The 22,121-nt window shown below is 43.7% G+C and overlaps 1 protein-coding gene across 7 annotated transcripts in view; it reads right to left on the bottom strand.

Annotated features, from left to right (window-relative positions):
* Positions 1 to 21,642, bottom strand: part of ARHGAP10 (Rho GTPase activating protein 10) — a 294,014-nt gene extending 272,372 nt beyond the window's left edge. For 4 of the 7 annotated variants that reach the window (XM_014838145.3, XM_014838148.3, XM_070504868.1 and 1 more), the window contains exon 1: positions 14,645 to 15,188. In XM_014838145.3, the coding sequence (XP_014693631.1) occupies positions 14,645 to 14,798 (154 nt within the window). In that variant the 5' untranslated portion in view covers positions 14,799 to 15,188. Of the gene's footprint in view, positions 1 to 14,644; positions 15,189 to 21,516 lie in introns of those variants that run through there. The other 3 variants (XM_070504870.1, XM_070504867.1, XM_044767141.2) reach the window with 3 other exon arrangements.
* Between the last annotated feature and the right edge of the window lie 479 nt (positions 21,643 to 22,121).

Here is a 22,121-nt window from a genome sequence, read left to right as displayed (position 1 = left end):
ATAACAAGTTAAAACGTTATAAATATTAACTATTTTAATCTAAGCTTTTTCCACAATGATCAAAAAAAATGTCACAGCCACTCCATACTTCAGAGGTTCAATACTGTAAGGCACAGACACTAACCATTGGAGCAAGAACCTTAACCTTGTCTCCAGGCAAGATGCACAAACCAGAGTCTTCATTTCCGTCCTCATCTCTCTCACCTTTCTCTATTTTGGTTGAAAGCAATCAACCAAACGATGGGAAAAAAATAGAAGGCATACTTATTTTGACTTGCTATCCTCACACACTCCTTACTTGCCACAAGAAGCCCCTAGACCCAGATCAAAACAGATGTAGCAAAGTCACTTTCAAAACCGCAAGTTCTCTTGCATATTGTACATCAGCTTTTCTCCATGTTCTACATCCCTTGGCTGTGAGCCTCGAGGGTCTGGTCAGGCAATCACTTGCCGCCTCCTCCTTATCCCAGTGGTAGCACATGATTCAGGCTGGCCAAAGTACACCATCTGCCATACTCCGTGATCCATCTAGGTTGGGCAAGTGACCCAGGACTGACAGGGCATTTAGGGAGGACAACCACATGTCTAGGTTTACCCAGGACAATCCCAACTTATGCCTGTTGTCCTGGCATAATTTTACCTCAAAAGCATCCTGATACAGACAGTATGGTCTCCCTATCTCTAAGGCAGGGTCTCCCAACCTGAGCACAGTTAACTCTGAGCTGGATCATTCTTTGGTGTAGGGGGGCTGTCCTGTGCACTGTAGGATGGTTAGCAGCATAGCATCAGTGGCCTCTACCTACTGGATGCCAGCAGGACCTCCCCATTCGGACAACCAAAAATGTCTGCAGGGGTCAAAATCATCCATTTAAGAACAACTGCTGCATGAAAAGGGAGTCACTGTTTTCTAGAATTCCCAGCACAGTAAGAAACATGTAAGTCTTAGGTTGTCACCGCCATGGAAAGAGTGCCGACCCAAGGGTCAAGCCAACTGAAAGACATGCTACAGATGCAAAGAGAGACACCTGAGGACACTGTCTGAACCTTCAAGTTCAGGTGTGTCTAAAGCAAGCCCCAGTCCTTAGACTGGAGTCATGCAAGCACAAAATTCTCTTTTTTGCTTCAACTAGTTTTAGTTGGGTTTCTCTCATTTGCAACCAAAGGAACTGAATGAGACTATACAGTATGTTTTACATATTGTCAAGGAAAAAAAAGAGTTCAGATTAATTCTGAACCCTATCCTATGCTTTCCACAAAAACAGGCCACCAATTCTAGCTCTAGGGACACAAGCAATGAACTTCTCCACTAAAGTCCTAGAATCTCTCCCTTTGAAGAACCTGCAAGTCCAGACTTCACATCCCTGAAGCCACGCTGTGTGCCTACAGTCAGCGCATCGAGCGCTAAAGGGAAGAGAAGGGCTGTCTGCACACCGCTGCACTTGAAGAGTTAATCATCGTAAGCATTTCTTTCTTCTAGGAATTGCGTGTGTGTGTGTGTTTGTGGAAGATTGGCCCTGAGCTAACATCTGTTGCCAGTCTTCCTCTTTTTGCTTGAGGAAGCTTCTCGCTGAGCTAACATCTGTGCCAGTCTTCCTCTAGTTTATGCAGGATGACGCCACAGTGTGGCTTGACAAGCAGTGCTAGGTACACGCCAGGGATCCGAACCTGCAAACACCGGGCCGCAGAAGCAGAGTGCACAAACTCAACCACTATAGTACCAGGTCCGCCCCTCAGGACTGTTTCTTAAACTAGTTAGAACCTAAGCAGTTAGCTAGAAAAGAGGAAGAAGAGATACCTTCAGATCACTGATAAGTACTACAATTTAACTCTTACAGTTCTATTTCTCCTCTTCTCTGGGACTAAAAGGCAAAAATGTGAAGTCCTAGAATCTCTTCCTAGATGTTGCCAGAGGCATTTTCTTCTCTGTAGACATCCAAGGAGAACCAGCATCATTCTAGTGACACAAAACAGAAAAAGCAGCAGCATCTCTCAGTGAAAAAGAAAAAGGTGTTTTCATTTAATCCTGTTTTCAAAAACCAAGCTTAAGGACTGTTTGAATAAAATATTCAACTTTAAATGCCAGCAGAATAAAGTCTGAAACAGAGGCATTTCTTGGTGTCTTCAGGATTGTTTACCCAATCATTTTATTCCTATTTTTTCTCCCCACCCCCACCTCCCATTACCTCTTCTCAGTTTAACATCTATATTCCATTCCATCCAGACTATGAGACAAAATTCTTACAAGTCATGTATTATTTATTAACCAGAAAAAGAATGTGGAGGGGGAGAAATGAGAACAGAATAATTACTGAGAACTATCGTGCCCTCTACCTCATGGAGAAAACAAATCCATCAGTTAATCATTTCTTCCACGTCCTGACACAAATCTACAAAGTGCCCTGGCTGTGCACTCATCCTTTTCACCCTTCTGTTGCTGAAGCAGATGAAGGGTGTGTCACGCCCTCACCTGGAATCTGAGTCCCATCTTCTACATTCAGAAGCACTCAGCACTCTGGAACATCCCCTGAATCTTCAATCTCCTCTCTGTTGGATACTTTCATCAGCATGTTCAAATCTCCCCCATTACCCAACAATGTGGGAGAGCTATCTGTACGTACCACAGGCTCATTTCTTTTCCTTGCACCCTCTTCTCAACCCTCTGCCATCAGGCTCCCATCCCAGCTGTGCCACACACTAATCTCCCAGTTATTACCAACGACACGGTCTTGCTAATATAATGTCACCTGGACTCTGGGTATTTGACCTCTCTGGAGCATGACCCTGTCTACTCCCCTCTACTTTCTGAAACCTTCTTTCTCCTTGACATGTGTGACCCTCTCCAGGTTTTCCATCTCTCTCTGTCTCTCTCTTTCTCTCAGTGGCTACTGCTTTCAAATCTCCTTCTCAATCTCTTCTTATAACCAGCCCTTAAAAGTTGTCCTCCTCAGGATTTGCCCTGAGCTACTCTGCCTCCTCGCCCAACGGTCTCCCTCTGGGTCGGCTTCCTATCCAGTTGCATGTGTCATTTCCTATCTATCTGCTGTGTCTTCAGAATCATTATCTCTAGTTCTATTCCCTGTTCCTGAAATACATATTCATACAAGAAAAAACTACTGAATGTGTCCACTGGGTACCTCAGAAGCACCTCAACCTCAACACATCCAAAACCAAAAATGTATGTTCTCTCTCGCAAAACCTGTTCCTCTGGCTGGACTAGCTGAGTGAAGAGCACTCAAGTGCTCAGGCCAGGAAGTGAGGAACCCTATGGCCGCCTCCTTCCTCAGCCCCCACACCCGATCACCCTTCAGAGCCTGCACCCTCCGGATCCTGACTCCTCCAGCATCTGCCTCTTCTACCACCAAAGTCTCTGGTCTAGGTGAGTGACCTCCCAATCTCCAGCCCCACTTTCCTCAAATTCATTCTCACCATCGCAGCCTGAGGAACCTTTTTTTTTTTTTTTTTTTGAGGAAGATTAGCCCTGAGCTAACTGCTGTCAATCCTCCTCTTTTTGCTGAGGAAAACTGGCCCTGAGCTAACAGTCGTGCCCATCTTCCTCTACTTTGTATGTGGGACGCCTACCACAGCATGGCTTTTGCCAAGCAGTGCCATGTCCGTACCCAGGATCCGAACCGGAGAAATCCATGCCGCCGAAGTGGAACCTGCACACTTAACTGCTGTGTCACTGGGCCAGCCCCCTGAGGAACCTTTCTAAACTGCAATTCAGATGATGCCAATCTTCTGCTCAAAATTTTTCCATCACTTCCCATTGTCCTTACAGTGAAGTCTGAAGTCCTTAACCTGCTTCACCAGGCCCTTCCCAACCCTGCCCTGCCCTCATCTTCCAGGCTGCCCCAGCTCCCCGCCCCACTCCCCGCTCACCTGAGCTGTTCCTCCAACTGCAGCACATCCTCTCTCTGGCCTCCGGCGCTTTCGTGTGCATTTCACCACCACGCTTGGAGACTCTTGCTTCCCTACCCTCAGCATGGAAAGCTCCCAGCCTTCCTTTTGGTATCAGCTTAGAAGTTACTACTTTCTTGAAGTCTTCCTTGACCCCCTACACTAGTTAGTCCTGTTAACTACAGCCACAGCATCTCATTCTTACTCAAGAATATGAATGGCATTGCTTGTTTAACTAATCTTCTGTCATCCCCACTAGAACTCTAACTTCTGCACAGATATACAGGGTCTCTTTACATTGTTAAACCTCTAGCAACTCATCCACAATAGGTGGAGTTCAAGGCCCTGGGATACACTTCTCCTCCACTGTCATAAATGAGGTTATAGGGATGACTGTGGACAGATTTTTAAATTTATTTCCGACACTTAGCAAACACATATAGGGTTCGCCATGGATCAGGCAATTTTCTAAGTGCTTTACAAATAAATAACTAATTTAATCCTAGCAGCATTTAGGGAGATAAAACTACTACCCACATTTTACAAAAGAGGAAATCAAGGCACAGAGAAGTTCAGCAAGTTGCCTAAGGTCACACAGTAAGTAAATCTGACTTCAAAGACCACAATCTTTAATATTTTTGCTGTGCTGCCTTTGACCTGCATTTCACAAAAGAAAAAACTATCTGTCAGAGTGACAGAAGTACAATCTGCCAGATTCTCAAATAAAAGTAACGACATGTCAGTGGCACTCTACTCCCTTGTACTTTTTTGGCTTTGTCCCCAAAACTTTCAAGCAGAGATCTTCAGTAATATGCTGGATTTCAACAGACTTTTACAGATGGTTTCTCCTATTTAATACATGAGAGGCCTATATTGAAAACTGTGCTTCAAATTACTGTTAGCCTGAAAGAGAAAAGAACATGTTCAGAGACCATTTCTACTGTCACTACTGGTAAAGGCACAACTGTGCTCAAGTTCAACCGAACGAAGTCAGGATAGCACTTTTAATAATAGTAATGATCACGACGATGACGATGATAGCACCTAGCACGGGCCAGGCAGAGTTCTAAGATCTTTTAATCCCTAACGTGAGGATTAAATATCACTACCCTATGAGGTAAGAGTTCTTACTCCACTTACTAATCTCCATTTTACCAATAAAGAAACAGAAAGTTAGGCACTGAGGGTTTAAGTAACTTGACCAAGGTCACACTGCTAACAAGTGGCGGAGCCAACTTTATAGCCAGAGATAAATGCGTTCATTTTTTTTTTAGAGAACGTTCAACATCCTGATTCAGAGCAGAGGGGACAAGACTCTGGTCAAATCGATTTCCTCCAGCCACACACCTCACCATGACTCGCTATCAGATGGTAATGGAACGCACACCTTGGCACCCGAGGGCAGACGGTGCCTGTGGGTGAACAAGTCAACAAGGAAGGAGAAACCACACTCACCGTTGAAATATTAGGTGGCAGAGGATTAGCATCTTCCTCAGGAAACAGAGGGAAGAAATTCTAGTTCGACCAGGGAGGCAGGCCTAGCAGTGGCAGCAATGTGGTGTGATTCCAGCCGATCTGGGGCTTAAAGAGATGCCTGCCCTCAGAAAGTAGAGTGTCAGGGGGTGTTTGTGGGCGGGGGGGGGGGGGGTGAGTGTATTTGAAGAGAAGGATGTCAAGGCTTTCTCACTACAAAAGCATCCTCTTGCAAGTCTATAAATTATGTTCCTAGGTTAGGATAATTAAGTAAAGTAGGCTGTGGTTCCTGTTTGCTTTGGGGCCTATCACAAAACAGCAACCCATCCCCGCCTAAAAATCATGTTCATCTGACAGAACCAGACTGACGGTCACCAGAGCTCTTAACGCACACTGTGTTTATGAATACAAACATCATTTTTTGTCTCCACACACTAATATTGGGAGTCAATGTCAATGAAGCAAAAACGCTTTTAAAGATTTTGTGGTGTTGACTCAGACCAGTTACTTCTCACAGTCCTGAAATTTAAACTGTTTTGCTCTGATTATCCACACTAAGCTGGTAACATAAAATATCAAAAAAGAAATGTTATTAAATGTCTTCAAAATTCATGGGTTCATTATTCACAGATTGTTGTCAAAGCTAGTGTCTTAAAATTTATAAAATTAATTATAATATGGTTTTCATACTGGATAAATTCTCTAGATATATTGTTTTGCAATCCGAAAAATATACGGAAATAAGATACATCATAGAACATCTTATGTTATTTATATAACATCTACGTAACATTAGTTAAAGTCTTTTTAAATGCCACTTGCAGGAAAAAGAGGTTGAACTAAATGAAATAGCTACACGTATCCACATGGATAATCTCATAACTATGATGTTGAAGGAAAAAAAGAAGTTGCAGAAGAACACATAGTATGAAACCATTATCCAAAGTCTAAAAACATGCCAAACATACTGTGTATTATTTAGGAATATATACAGAGGTATTAAAATGTCTGAGAAGAATGGACACCAGAGCTGAGACAGTTGCTACCTCTCGGGGAGGAGGACAGGTTGCTATCTGGGAGAGACAAACAGGAAGCTTTTATTTCTAAACTGAGAGGCAAATACGGAGATGTTTATTACGAGATTCTTTATAGCTTTTTACATTTCTAAAATATCTCAAATTTTCTAAAGGGAAAAAGCCTAATCCTAAAATATAAGAACGAAATTAAAATTTACTCTACTAAAGGGTGAGAAGAGAAATGGGGAGTAAAAGAGGGACTAAGAGAGGGGGAGAGATGGAGGCTGAGAGACAGAGAGGGGGGAGGGGAAGGAAAGGAGGAGTGGAGTCTGCATCCAGTAACTGACCCTAAATCAGGCCAAACTGTGAATGTCGATACTTATTATACAAATCAGCAATCAGTTTTAGTTACAATAATCATCCCAGGGGACCTTAAATTTTAAATCCTATTTCCTGGGCTGAGCTAATAAGACAGCCTCCTAACTAGATCATGAAAAGTACAGGCGTTCCAGATTACCATAGTTTAGCACACTAACTTCCCCAACAGTGGGCCAGGGTTACATCCCTTTACGGAGAAGGCTTATTATTGTTGATAAGGGTTTTGGAGTCAGACAAATGTGGGCTCACATTCCAGCTCCACCACTGACAAATTGCGTGATGTGGACAAGCTATTAACTTCTCTAAATTCAGTCTCCTAATCTGCAAAATGGAGTAAATAACAACATACCTATTAAGGAAGTCTTCACATTAAATAATATAATGCCTGTGCTGAGTTTAGCACAAAGGAACGCAAATAGCAAATGCTTTTTTTTTTTCGAAGATTAGCCCTGAGCTAACATCCACTGCCAATCCTCCTCTTTTTTCTGAGAAAGACTGGCCCTGAGCTAACATCAGTGCCCATCTTCCTCCACTTTATATGTGAGACACCTGCCACAGGATGGCTTGGCAAGCGGTGCCATGTCCGCACCCGGGATCTCAACCGGCGAACCCCAGGTCGCCAAAGCAGAACGTGCGAACTTAACCGCTGCACCACTGGGCCGGCCCCGCAAGTGCTTAATAAATGTTAGCTACTACCATTAAAATCATTCAAATTATTTACATTTTAAATAACAAAAAACATTTTTCAAATGTTTGTAATTGCCTGTTTGTCTCTGAAAGGTAATTACGTTAAAAGTAATCTAGTAAAATCTCCAAGATATCCTTAATGAGAATTATCATCTACAAATTTCTAATCATTCTCCTATAAATCCTGAAATAGAGCCAACTTGACTGGAAAAGGTTTCTTTAAAAAAGATGTAGAAAGTCAAAGGCAATGCCACACAACACTGAGTCCCACAAAGCAGTTTTCATAGCTATATTTCTAACATTAAACTTTTAAAAAGTGACAAACAACATCATATGTTATTAACTGTGGGCAAATGTAACACTTTACCTATTCACTGCCCCATACAGTCAGCAAACACTTAAAGCACAATTTATAGTAACCTAGCAGACTACACAATATTTTTATATCTTTCGTAATTCTTGCCTCTCTTACGACCCCCCTCCCCCCAAAACACAAAATAATACGGTGATAAACAGCTACTGGAGTCACAGAATCCAAAACAGCTTCTTTGGGAATTTGTCCAGGGGACTCAGGATTGTTTTGTAGAGAACAGGATTACCTAACAACTCTCAGGAATGTCCCTCTTAGGGATGTCTCCGGCTGCCTTTTTTTTCTCATTGTGAATTTCCCATAGCTAACACAAGCACTGTCCATTACATTGTTAGGGTTTCCTGCGTGTTAAACACTAAAGTTAATATCCTCTACAAGTATCATTGTAATGTGCAGGTATCTGAAATTTCCAGTCATTCATGTTGTCATCTCAGTACCTTGAGCAGAGCTCTCTCGTCATCTTCAACTCTTTCTCATCAGTCCCCTGGATGAGAGGCCCGCCACTGACTGCTGAGCCTTAGTCACAGGTGGCCTGCTACAATGACAACAGCCCTAGGGTATGACACCTTCTACTTCATCTTCAAATCTTTGTGAATCAGAAATAAATTCTGGAAAATACTTCCCCAAGACACCTCTTAGCTTTGATCCATCAACTTATGTTCATGATTTTTCAGCATCCTGAACTAAATTCAAACTTTGGAAGCCTTTCCAGAGTTTGACAACTTTGTCCATCCTCTTGGTCACTGGTAATGATGACTTAAACAAACATACTCAGAGGGGTAATAAGCACTAAAAGGTTAGATCCTAGTCTCTGGGCCAGACCAGCCATTTCTCAGGCAAGAAAAGGGCCCTGATATTAAAACATATCCCTGAAATTTAGATAATACATCATAATTATTAATGTCTGAGTGCTTATTCTAAACGCTTTACACATATTAACTCATTTAATCCAACCACCAACCCTATAAGGTAGATGGTATTATAACCTCCACTTTATAGAGAACACACAAACAGGAAAGCTAAGCAACTTGACCACAGTTCTACTGTGAGTGACTGGTTGAGCAAGGATGGGAACCCAGACAGACCAGTACCTCAACCTGTGCTCTTAATCTTCTATACTTTACTTTCTCATCAGCTATTTTAAAAATTAAAACACAAACATGCCCTCCTCCTCTGTCTTCCTCCTCTTCCAAAAGTCAACGATGCTCCCTGGTCCACCCAAAAAAACTAAGCAAAAAAGGAGGTGGTCAAAGAAACCCCAGCAGATGGGAGGGCAGGGAAAAAGCAATGTGTCAGGAAGACACTGACAACATCACATGACTGACCTGTAAAACATTCTAAATAAACATGGCTGGCAGCAGAGGACTCGAAATAGGAACTACTCTAAATGCAGTCAAGGACCACCTGCAGTGGGGAAAGCATTTAAACCTTTTAAAGCCTGTCTAGGCCCACATCCTAGCTTGAGTCTGATAGTAATAATTTTTACAGGAAGTCTGCATTCATACGAGAGACCCGGCCACTGTAGGAAGACCTCAAGTGAGAGTTTAAGGCTTATCCTAGGTGACACCCTGAATGGTAGGGGAGTCATGGTGATTTCTTTGGGGCAACAAATATATATGAGTGTTCTTTTCCATTCAGAGAAAAATTATATTTGTAATTTATTCTTTTTAAATAGCATTCTATTTCTATACCTCTCAATTCCACTTAACAGGAGCCATCAGCATAAAATTCACAATTATACCACTGTATGAAAATTAGGGTATTAAGGGACCAGCTGATGGCGCAGTAGTTAAGTTCGCATGCACCACTTTGGCAGCACAGGGTTCACCGGTTCAGATCCCGGGCACAGACCTATGCACACTCATCCCGCCATGCTGTGGCAGGGGTCCCACATATAAAATAGAGGCAGATAGGCATGGATGTTAGCTCAGGGCCAATCATCCTCGGCAAAAAGAGGAGGACTGGCGGCTGATGTTAGCTCAAGGCTAATCCTCCTCAAAAAAAAAAAATTAGGGTGTTAAGTAGCTGAAAACTCAACTCAAACTGACTTACATCATTTAACAAGATATCCAGAGGTAGGCTTCAGGCACAAAACAATCAGATGGCTCCCACCATGGCATCAAAAACCCAGATTCAGTGACCCCTCTGGCTCCTTACCTTGGCTCCACTCACAGTCCCAAGATGGCGGCAGCAGCTCCAGGCAACATACTCAAACATCACAGAAGAAGAGTCAAGAACCCTTTTAATGAGTCTCCTCACACCAAAGGAAACCAGCAGACTTCCTAGCATGTCTCACTTGCCAGAACTGAGATACATCTTCATTCTTAAACCGTAAGTTTACCAGAAGTTCAGTGATTCTCAACCCTGACTGCACATCAATTTCTTTTTTGACAGCTCCCCAGATGACTGTAATGGTCAGCCAGGATTGAGAACCACTGAGTGAGACCAATCAGAATTACCCCAATCACCATTTCCTGAGTCACCTGGGAAAGGATGTAGACACCTGAGCAAAATTTGGATGGTCAGGGAGAGAAAAAGAATGTTGACTGGACAAACAACAGTCTACACAACCACTTCATATTTGTGTTTTTGAAACACTTTCACACCGTTGTATTCAATCCTCAAGGCTTTCTGCAGCAGTTCATTTCACAAATAAGAGAACTGAGGTTCAACTTTACAAAGTGAAATGCTTTTAAGTCTTCCAGATCTTGATCTGTTTCAATGCAACAGGAACTTAAATTTCCCCAAAAGGGGCGGGCCCGGTGGCGCAGCGGTTAAGTGCACATGTTCCGGTTCGGCGGCCCAGGGTTCGCCGGTTCGGATTCCGGGTGTGGACATGGCACCTCTCAGCTAAGCCATGCTGTGGTAGGCACCCCACGTATAAAGTAGAGGAAGATGGGCATGGATGTTAGCTCAGGGCCAGTCTTCCTCAGCAAAAAGAGGAGGATTGGCAGGAGTTAGCTCAGGGCTAATCTCCCTCCAAAAAAAAAAAATTTCCCCAAAAGGAATTACCACATGAACCATTCCTCTGAAATAATAAACACAAAAAAAGCAAAAGGGAATTATGTCCTCAGGAAAAACAAACAAAGCAAAAATCGTTAAACTATCAAAACCTAAAAGAAGTACTAAAACCAAGACATGGAAGACTCGAATTCTAGCCCTGGCCTCCTCCATATCTGTGGTAAGAGCAGGCTCACTCAGGAGGGCCCCTCCGGCTTCACTCACACACACACACAGCTAGACAACTTTATACAGCTATATGAGTGCTTAATAACTATAAGGACTATCTGCTTAAAAACATGTATTTCCCTCTAGAACAGAATATATTTTCTCAAGAACACCTAATGTAAAATTTATGAGAAAAGTATATGTGGCTTTCTGCTGCTTCTGGCAAATATGCTATATATTTCTAAAAATCCTAAGCATCTGAAACTACATCATCATCACAAGAAAGGCTTACAAAAGTGTACACTGTACTGGAGGCGGACGCTGGTTATTCTAGGAAAGGAAAAGAGTGAAAAGAAAAAGGACCAAAAAAGTCATTTAAACAAAGATCCCATTGAATTAAGTGAATGATCTGCAAATGTGCCACAGAAGTCAACGATGCCAGACTTTTCTCTCTGGAGCTCCTCCCTACGCCCACGGCTATCTTCAGATCACCTTGTGCACACAGACGTCAAATACCGTCTCTACACCATCTCTTTCCCATTATGTAAGGCTACTCCGAAAAATCTTCAGAGATTCTCCACAGGATAAAGTCCACATTCCCAACCTCGCTTTTATGGCCCTCCATAATCTGAAACTGACCTTTCCCTTCCTCCCAGGCTACTCCCTCAAATGACATCTCCATTCCAACCAAACTGGTCACCTCATTGTCCTCAAACACTGTGGAGTTCTGGTTTCTTCCAATCTGACAAAGTTCTACAAGGTTCTATTGCTTACTTAACACACCGATGAGTTCCCAAACGTCCAGCAAGACTTCTCCACTCTAACCTACAATAAACTCTGGTTCCCAGGGAAGTTAGAACGCTTACTTGTCATGGAATTGCTAACCTTTTAACATGTATGTCTGTGTATCCTTTGTTTCCTCAAGAACTTAGCACAACGCAGAAAGGAGTTCAAACATGCTCTCCAGATTGAAATGAATTCAACCTAGACAGGAAAATAAACTCAAGGACAAGGGCCTCTAATTTATTGCCACTGTGTATCCCAATCCCAATGTTTAACAAATTGAAGATGCTCAGTATTTGCTGGTTGCTACATAACTGAACTCAGCGGTTGGCCTTCTGGTCCTACAGAGCTGCCTCCGACTTCTTTAAACGTTTATGGAATATTCAAAGCTTCAATACATCACAATCACCTAAGTCCAACAAGTATTTAGTGCACGCAGGACGCATCATGCAAGGCAGTTAAAAACAGAAGTCACTTAAACACACAATTCTGAAAAAGCACAAAAGGCTATTTTCTCAAAACAGTGTAAACCATCCAAAAATATAAGCAATCTGACCTAGCCGACTGTCATTCTTTCTGCAGCTCTCCCTCTGCCTCCTGTCCTTCCTTGACTTCTTGATTCTCAGATGCTATAGAAAGGCTCAACCTGTTAGGCGAACGATTGACAGACACTGCAACATCAAACGACCTAATCTAGCAATTTCCAAACATTGCAGAACCTTACTAACACCTATAAGAAGATAAGAGAAACTGAACACAAAGGAATTAAGTGACCTGCCCAATTGTTCCGTAGCCAGGGCCTAAGAAGTGAAGGAGAACTAAACCCGCGTGTCCTGACTGAAGTCCAATGCCCTTAGTCTTTGAAAGGAACTAGAAGTAAACTTTATGGAACAAGCTGGGCAAAGGCAGGGTCTTCCTAACTTGCCAAAAGTATGTGAGCTAAAGCTGTGTTTTTGTCATCTTCTGGGAAAGAATTTCAGTTAATTAAACATAACAAGAAAAAGATACTTTCTGGTTGCTCTCTTAAGCATGATTATAAATTGTTTCTTATGGTAAAGTTCAAGAATCAAAAGGAGTAAGATACTAATTCACAGATTTAAGAAAGTCTGCATTCTTGAGAGGAAGGCTGACAGCTGGCCCCCCAGATGCACTAGCTGCTGCTGGAACACGAGGCATGTGCCTGTTGGCAGAAGAGCTAATATGCAGACATAAATAGCTTCCTACCAGTGGCCAAACTGGCTTTGCCATCTGCCTCTCTCCACACCAAGCCTCCCCTCCTCATCTCTCGAGCTCGAGGGAGCTGCTACAGCCCGTAACAGAGGAGAAGGTATACGCGTACACTCCTCCAGCCAGTGACAGTAGTTAACACCAAGCTACAGAAGAGTCCTCTCCCTCACGTTCACTACACACACACACACTGTGCCCTTCTCCACCCCTCCTCCTTTCTGTGCTCCTATAGCCAAGGCACTGGAGAGCTATCAATCAAATAAGCCCACTAGTCACATGTGCCAAACAAAGTGATTCCCAATCCATATTTTGCAACACCAAAGACGTCACAGAACCAAAAGGAAACCCTGGACATCATCCAGAGAAGGTGAATGACTTGCTTCCAAAATTACAGGGATAGCTCAATGATTCTTCCCTTATTTCAGCTCATTCATTAAATGACTGTTTACTGTCCCAGGCACTGTGCTGGGTACTTGAGACAGTCTGTTCAGTATGTTTTAAGCTTCCTTCATGCCAGATAGAGGGGTGGCGGTCACACAAGCTATTTTTCCCAGAGGCGATGATCTACAAACAAGTGTACATGGGACAAACTCCCAAAGCTGAGAATTACTGAACTGACAAACTAGGGAGAAGCTAAGGACCCTAACAACACAGACTTGCTAGGCTGGATGCTGCCCAGGTCCCTGTCTGCTGTATGGGCAGGTCTTTAAGAGGAAAAGAGGGCACCCATAGGCATCCTTGGAACAGGCTGTGGGTCACAGGTGCGGTCAGGCTGCCCAGCTCTTCATTGAAGCTAATGCCTCCCCATTTCCAGCAGCGTCACCGACTAGGTGCTATCAGCACGAATTTCAGCCCACCTCCCTCCTAGAAAGACTCTTCTCAGCTATACTAATTATACATATCTTTTCTATTTCTCCTGTGGCAACTTCCGAGTTTTTCAAAACAGAGAAGAAGAGGGGACGAAGGCATCAAGCTGGATCGGGGTGGAATTCCCAATTTGCAGACGGAGCTCGCTGGGGCCTGAGGGCGTGCGGTCGGCTCACCCTCCCAAGCCCCAATCTTTGAACCCAACTCAGCGCGGGAGGAGACAAGGAATGTGCGGAAAGCAGCACAAGCCAGGTGGACTTTCTGGTTTGGCACAGTGAAGGACCCGGGACGAGACTGTCAGGGAAGATGGGAAAACGACACGGAAGGGGTGCAGTTTAAGGGACTCCTGCAGAATTCAACACCCAGCAGGTTTTCAAAGAATCCCCAGGAAAGTTATCTTGGGAGGTCACGAGACAAAACTAGTAAAACTGATGTTTCTGTTTTGTGAGCAGCTTTAGGTGCAGTAAAACCTGACCTCGGGCAGGCGGGCGGGGAACGCAGGCCCCGAGGGGGCCGGGCTGGGGCCGCGGGGACCCGCGGGCGGCGGCTCCCACGCACGGCGCCCTGCTCCGCCCGCCGCGGGCGCAGGGGCGGGAAAGGGGACTCGCCGGCGGCGGCCCGGGGAGCAGGGGAGGAATGACCCCAGGGCCTCCCGGGGCCGCAGGACTCTCCAGTCCCGGCTGCTGGCCCCGGGCACCGGACTGCCCGTCTCGCTCCGGGAGAGCCTCCTCCCGGCCTCGCCGCGCAGCAGCCCGCCCGCGCCCAGGTCCCCGCTTACTTTTGGTCGCCGCGATGAGGTTCTTGCCGTCCTTGATGAGCTCTTTAATGAACTTGTTGGTCCTCTCGAGCTCCGCTTCGTGGGCGCGGATCCTCTCCCTGAACCACGGGCTGTCGAGGTAGCAGTCGCTGAACTCCAGGGGCTGCAGCCCCATGACTGCAGCGGTCCGCGCGCGGCGCGCGACAGCCGGAGCCGGGCTTCGGGGCGCGCGGGCAGGAAGTCCCGGGGAAGCTAGCAGCCCGGGGCGCGCGGCGATCGCAGCGCAGACATGTCCCTCTCAGCTGAGCTGGCCGAGCGGAGGAGCGCGGCGCCCCAATCCCGGCAGCCCCCGCCGAGCCGGGCGCCCGCGGCTCCGCCCCGCCCGGCCCCCGCGGCAGACCCTCCCCCGGCCGCGAGGCCGCCCCGCCCCGCCCTGCACTGCCTGGCTCGCCCCCTTCTTTTCTCTCCGCCTTCCTTCCTCCTCCCGTCCTTTCCTTTCCCCAGATGCCTCTTCCTTCTCTTCCCCACGCGCACTTGCCCCTCCTCTTCCTTCCGAGGCTTCCTCCGTCTAGAATTTCGCCCCGCGGCTCTCCCCCTCCCCCACGGCGCGGGCCACGCCCCTTCTTCGGCTCCCCTCTTCGCGGTGACTCAGTGTCGGCTCCCCAATGCGGGGAACTCACCCGGGACAAGGAAGGGGCGTCTTAAGAGCAGTCTCTAATCCCCGCAGCTGGGCGGTATAACTCAGAGGTCTGGCATGCTGGGGAAAACGATTGACTCATTTATCCTGGGACCGACCCTCAGCTGTGAAGGGACTCGAACTCTCTTTTCCTTATCCACGTTCCGCGCTTAAAGTAAAATGCGTGTTCAATCTCCGCTTTCGTCTGCAAGCTCTGCGAGGGCAGGCAGCATTTTCTTGGAGGCCCAGCTGGTCCTATGACATTCTTCTGCGTACCCACACCACGACTTGTCGGAGGGGAGAAGGTGGAATAACCATAGAAGAGTTGTTTCTGTTGTATTCAGCAGATTAAATTTGCTTGAGTAGGTAGAGAAGATCTTTATTATTCTAAAAATAACCACCGGAAAACAATGCCAAGTTATGTGAGGTTCTCACGGGGTGGGGGTGACGATCAAATGAGAGTTTGTCAGTGCACCTGGAAAAGTCTGCTAGTCGGTGTGTTCTGTCTGAAACAACTCAAATGTGTCCCCCAAAATTACTGAAATGTATACTTAAAAGAAAGCAATTGTTCGTTAGAGTAAATTTTCATAGTAGCAGCTAACAATGTATTCAGCAATTATTATGTGCCAGGCACACACTAGGAATGCTACCCACATTTTTTTACAAGCTCACAACATATGTTTACATATATAAGTTTACTGATGATAGTCGTATCACCAAGAGACTTCAAAGTGATACTTTAAAACGTTCAGACTCTGAGCTGGGTAATTAAAAATCTGTTTGGACAGCATGTTGTAGGAGGGTAACCCTCAGAAACAAGTTAAATAAGCCTCCTACTCAATATGCTCTTTTGTTACAAAACAGCACCTTGAGTGGCTAGCCCACAGATAAACAGATAAACATTACTACTTTAATGTCCATTCTCCAGAGAGTTCAAAATGTTTTACAAATAACTTAGGCATTGAAAGCCTCGGTTCCTACTAAAAGTAGGGGGCTGGAGTCTACAGAGAAGAGAATAAAGAGGCAGATAAAGGGGGAGAGGCACTCTGGAAGAGATGGTATAAACACACAGTGAGGGCCTGGCAGAACAGCCAAACACTGACCGGCGCTCAAGCCTCTGGGCAAAAACCTCAACCTTTTCCCCTGAAGAGCGGCGGCTGAGCCTTCCTCAAAGTATTAATGTAGAGTTACCACATGAGCCAGCAACTCCACCTGCTAGGTATATACCCAAGAGAGATGAAAACATAGGTTTACACAAATGCTTGTTCATAGTAGCATTGTTCATAATGGCCAAAAAGTGGAATCAACCAAACGTCCATCAGCTGATGGATAAACAAAATGTGTGTAGCCATACAATGCCACAGAGAATGCAACAATAAGCTGAAGCTTGGAAACGTTATGCTAAGTCAAAGAAGCCAGTCACAAAAGTCCATGTATAATATGATTCAATTCATATGACAGGTCCAGAGCAGGGAAATCTACAGAGACAGAAAGTAGAGTAGTTGTTGCCAGGGGCTAGAGGGGGGGGGTGGGGTAGAGTAATGGGTTTCTTTTGGGGGTGATGAAAATAATTTTAGATTTTGATAATGGTTGCACAACTCTGTGAATATACTAAAAACCATTGAACTGTACACTTTAAATGGGTAAATTTTTTCAGTCTGTGAAATATATCTCAAAAAGCAAAAAATAAAAAAGAGGGTGGCTCCAGAACTGCCTCTCCTTCCTCACCATTTTCCACTCCTGGCAAACAAGACTCTGGTTCATTCAATGAGGCCAGTTCTTTAGATATTTGGAGCAAAACAAGCTGTTTAAAACAGTTTTGCAAAACATTGCAAAAAACATTGTTACTTGTATCTTTGCATAGATACACACACCAGTGTTAAAGAGCAGGTGCATATAAATCTTAATTCAATAGTAAATAAGCCTACTGTAATCACCTAGAGTGGAAGAGCCTAATTAGTTTGTTTTATTCAATTACACCTTGTATAATGCCTGGTAGAGATGATCAGCAACTGTAGAATGAATGAGAGGTATGATCAAGTGAAAAGAAACCTTATGTTACAGTGGAAAGACTGAAATTTAGGAGCTCCAAGTCAGCTTCACTACTTCATGGTTGTACGACCTTGGCAAAGGAAATTTTCTTTAAATCTCAGGCTTGCCATCCATGAAATGGAAATAATAACATTGCAACTGCAGGTTGGTTGAGAAGATTTAAGGAAATTGTGTTTATAAATCACCTGCAGAAAGTTATGATAATAATGATTGGGAGAAGGAGGAAGAGGGTGGGGAGGACGGACTGAGGAGAGGGAGGAGGGAGAGGAGGAGATGAAGATTGCATTCCAACAGTGGGAAAGATTTGGGGGCAGGGGAGCCTACCCCCCTGAAATCATAGCATTAACCCATGTAAGACAGTTCAAGGAAAGTGATCACAAAAGCAGACGCTACTGAGTTCCCAGGTCTCATCTTCAGTTAGTTAATTAATCAATTCTTCCCACAAATATGTGTGAAGTCTCTATAATGTGCTAGGGGCTGGTGATGCAGCTGCAGCAGTACACGAAACAGACAATGTCTGTCCTCACTGTGCTTTTAGTCTCTGGAGATTGACATTGCACAAAACAAGACAATTCACACAAATATATATCTAACTTAAAGTGCTGTACAGTTAAAGTAAAGGGTATGTGAGAGATTTCAATTGAGGGACCTGATATAAACTGAGAGTGGGGTCAGAAATGCCTCATTGAAGAAGTGTCATTGAATCAGTGACCAGAAAAATCACTAGGCATTGACCATTAAATAGAGGTGGGAGCAGAGTGATCCAGACAGGGAACCAGCCTGTACAAGCCCCTGGGATGGGAAAGTCTGGTACATTCAAGACACTAGAAGAGAAGGTCAGGCGGCTGAAGCACAGTCAGTGAGAGAATCTGGCTCGGGACAATGCTGGGTGGTGGATAGTAGTCAGGGCCCAGATTGTGCAGAGCTTTAGAGGCTACGTTTAGGATTTGGGATTGTATCCTAAGGCCTTTGAAGAGTTTTCAGCATGGTGGGATTGTGCTCTGTGATTGTTCTCTCTAGCTGCTGTGTGGAGAATGGGAATCCAGAGGGAAGGCTTTTGGAGTTGTCTAGGCAAGAAATGGTATAGCTTCACCCTCCAAGTGACAGTGGAGACAGAGAAATAAAATACATTTTAGAGGGAGGTTCTGGGACTTGACAATGGTCTGGATATTAGAAATGAGGAAGAAGGTGTCAAAGATGGCCTGCAGGCTCCTGGCATGATGAGTTAGGTGGATGGACGTGAACTCTACTAAACATTTACTGAAAGGAAAACATAGGATAGGAAGTCGAGGTGGTAGTGGTGAGTGAGACAGGGAGGATCAGTTCCAGACTCGTTAAGTCTGAGGTGCCTGGGACACATTCAAATGTGTATGTCAGATAGGTATTTGTATGCCTGGCTTAGTTAAGGATTTGGATCAATGCAAGTTAGGCAAGTTCCAATCTAGATAAAACGGACACTAACTCAGATGAAAACTTCCCTTTATGTAGGTTCTGATACATACAATATTGTCTTTCCCTGATGAGTCATAAAGTTGCTACCTATACAGTCAAACATAGATTTACTGAATCTTTGAATATGTTTCAGGCTGAGTCAGTTAGAATTAGGTTCAGACACATTATAACAGAAAATCCAAAAACTAACAGTGGTTTAAACCATAAGACGTTTATTTTTCTCTCTCACATAAAAGATGTCTACAAGTAAATGGTCTAACATGATTCCACATTCCCCAGGGAAGCATTGGCTTCCATCCTCATTGTCCCCTCATGGTACAAGATGGCTCCTAGAGCTCCTTCCGAGAAGGAGGAAGGGAAAGGATAAAGCCCCCCATCCCTCCCAGCTGAGTCAGCCTCTTTTCTCAGCCTTCCTGCAGGTCTTAAGCAACATTTTTCCTTTTTATCTCATTGGCCAGAACTTAGTCACATGGCCACACTTCTGTACAAGGGAAGGTGGAAAATGTGCTCCTTTATCCAGGTACGTTGCCGCCCTCAATGAAATCTGAACGTTCTTACAAAGAGAAAAAGCAGGAATCTAGCAGTCTCTGCCACAGGCTGACACCTTTATGAGTGAGGTATGTAAATTATAGCTATGGCAAAACTTACATGATATAATGAGAAGAAATACAACATAAATCTTTGGGTGTCTTCAAAATTCTTTTAGGCCATTTTCTCTCACAAGTATTAAGTGGGCAGGAAATGCCAAAATAGCTTAAATGATGTGTTATTGGACCCTATCATTGAAAACTTCCCTGGAGAAGTAGGGAAGGCTTCGGAAAGTATATCACCGCTCCAGCTTCATGTCTCTGAGATTCTGTCAGCTCCGCCCTGCCTTTCTTGGTATTGACTTGGGCCTCCTGAAAACTTCCTTCATGAGAACCAAATGGCTTCAACATTTCCAGATTTACCTGTAGATAATATCCTTCCCAGAACTAGAAAGCGGCTTTGCTATCACAACTACTTCAATCTGGGCATCGTGCCAGTGTGGGAGACTGCCTAACGGTGTCTAAATATAACGGGGATGGTTGCACAACAGTCTGACTATACTTAATCCCACTGAACTGTACACTTAAAAATAGCTAAAATGGTAAATTTTATGTTATGTGTATTTTACCACAATAAAAAAAAATGTATGAGGAAGAGTAAAAGGCCTCCTCCCCATACGTAACCACTGTTAGCAGTGTGTGGTGCACCTTTTCTTAAAGATCAACTGTCCCAGAATAGTAACTGTCGCGGTGTGTTTGACATTTCATTACATCTATGTATTTAAAGGAACTTTTTTCTTCACAGAACACCTACTGAGAGTTCAATCTGGGTAATGCAGTTTCAGAAATACTCTGCTGAGAGTGCCATACTGGATAAGCTCGACAGAGTGTCAAGCCAGAATCTCTGTGTGATGGTGAATTTTGTGTCAACTTGACTGGGCTAAAGGACATAGTATTCTTCCCCATTCCTAAGATCTTGGAATTCTTCTGTATTGGTCAGGGTCCGGGAATATTGTTGATGAGATTGAATAACATACAGCCAGAGAATGGCAATATTTAAAAAAAATTATTTTCAAGTTTTTCTTTGTTTAATGGTTACACAGTTTCTCTTTGGGACGATGAAAAAGTTCTGGAAATAGACAGTAGTGGTGGTTGCACAACATTGTGAGTGTACTTAATGCTACTGATTTGTACACTTAAAAATGGTTAAAATGGTAAATTGTATGTTATGTATACTTTACCACAATAAAAAAATCTCCAAAAAAAAGTTTTTCTACCAAAATCTTCCAGTAATGACAAAGTTTGGGAAAACAGGCACCCATAGGGGCCGGCCCCATGGCCGAGTGGTTAGGTTCGCGTGCTCTGCTTCGGCAGGCAGCCTAGGGTTTCACCAGTTCGAATCCTGGGCATGGACGTGACACCACTCATCAAGCCAGGCTGAGGCGGTGTCCCACATACCACAACTAGAAGGACCCACAACTGAAAAATACACAACTATGTACCAGGGGGCTTTGGGAGAAAAAGGAAAAATAAAATCTTAAACAAAAAAAACAGGCACCCATATATCATTGTTGAGAATATAAATAGGCACTTCCTTCTGGAGGCAGTTTTGGTAATACTTTGAAATATGGTGCCCTATGATTCATTTATTCCTTTTCTAGGAATTTCACCTAAAATTTAAAAAATAATAATAATTTACAAAGTTTTACATAAAGTGATCATAATCCCAGCATGGTTTTTAAAAGCCAAAAATGTGAAACAGTCTAAACTGACTATGGTGGATTGGTTAAGTAATTTAGGGTATATTCACACAATTAAGCACTACGTAGCTATTTAAAATTATAGTATATTAGAATAGTTCATGAGAAATGTTGGAGAACTACTCCAATACAACGTTAAATGAAAAAGTTACAAAGCCTAGGTCTTAAGTTGAGTAATAGGTTCTTAGATGTAAGGTTAGTTTGACAGCATTGATACTTAATGAACTGGTCTGACTTTCTGTTTATAAAATTTACAACAAATATAAATAGAAATACAAATTTCCATTCATAAAATTTCTGTTTATAAAATCTAAGATTGTTAAATGTGGTCGCATGATTACAATTACAAGTTCTCCAAAATATCTCAGGATACAATTCATCTGGACGTCAAAACAAACTCATTAAAATAACTAAATTATTTCTTACCTTCTTTGGTCTTAGGTTCCCTCCTACCTTAACTCTTTTACCCTTTCCATTTGAAGGTAGATATCGAGAGAAGAATGCAGAAAAAGAGGCTTTGGTTAGTTCTGCTTTCTCCGTTATCTTTTTAACATTACATCATCTTTCCCCAGAGTCCTTCTGTTTTTTGTTCTTGCTATGAACATGACCTTAAAAGGACCCTTTTTGTTTTTCTACTGTTTTTCACATCTCTAAGCTCCTTCTGGATCTGCTTTTCCTGATATTGTTATTCAAGGGCCTTGCTGCTCTCCAGTATTTAGATGAATGTACACATTTATCCATCGTCTCATATTTTGGGCTCAGTAGAGGAATACCTCCACAGCCACTTCCGGTTTTTAAGATGTCTTCCCTTTTTTCTTCCTATCAGAATTATTTAAGGTAATAGTCATTATATGAGTTATAGTCTTTTATGAGCTATGGGAACCCCCAAAAGCATGTGAAGACTTTCCAGGGAGCACTATTGGCATGGAAAATTTTATTTCCAGATCCTCAACTTCCATTTGTCCTTTTCCCTAAAATTGATCTGTCTGAAAAAGCATTTCGCAAATTCTCCTACCCACCTCCTCTTTCAC

Source organism: Equus asinus, chromosome 3 (assembly GCF_041296235.1).
Source record: "Equus asinus isolate D_3611 breed Donkey chromosome 3, EquAss-T2T_v2, whole genome shotgun sequence".
NCBI lineage: Eukaryota > Metazoa > Chordata > Mammalia > Perissodactyla > Equidae > Equus > Equus asinus.
Note: the sequence above shows the minus strand (reverse complement) of the source record. Positions and strands in the feature narration are given on the sequence as shown.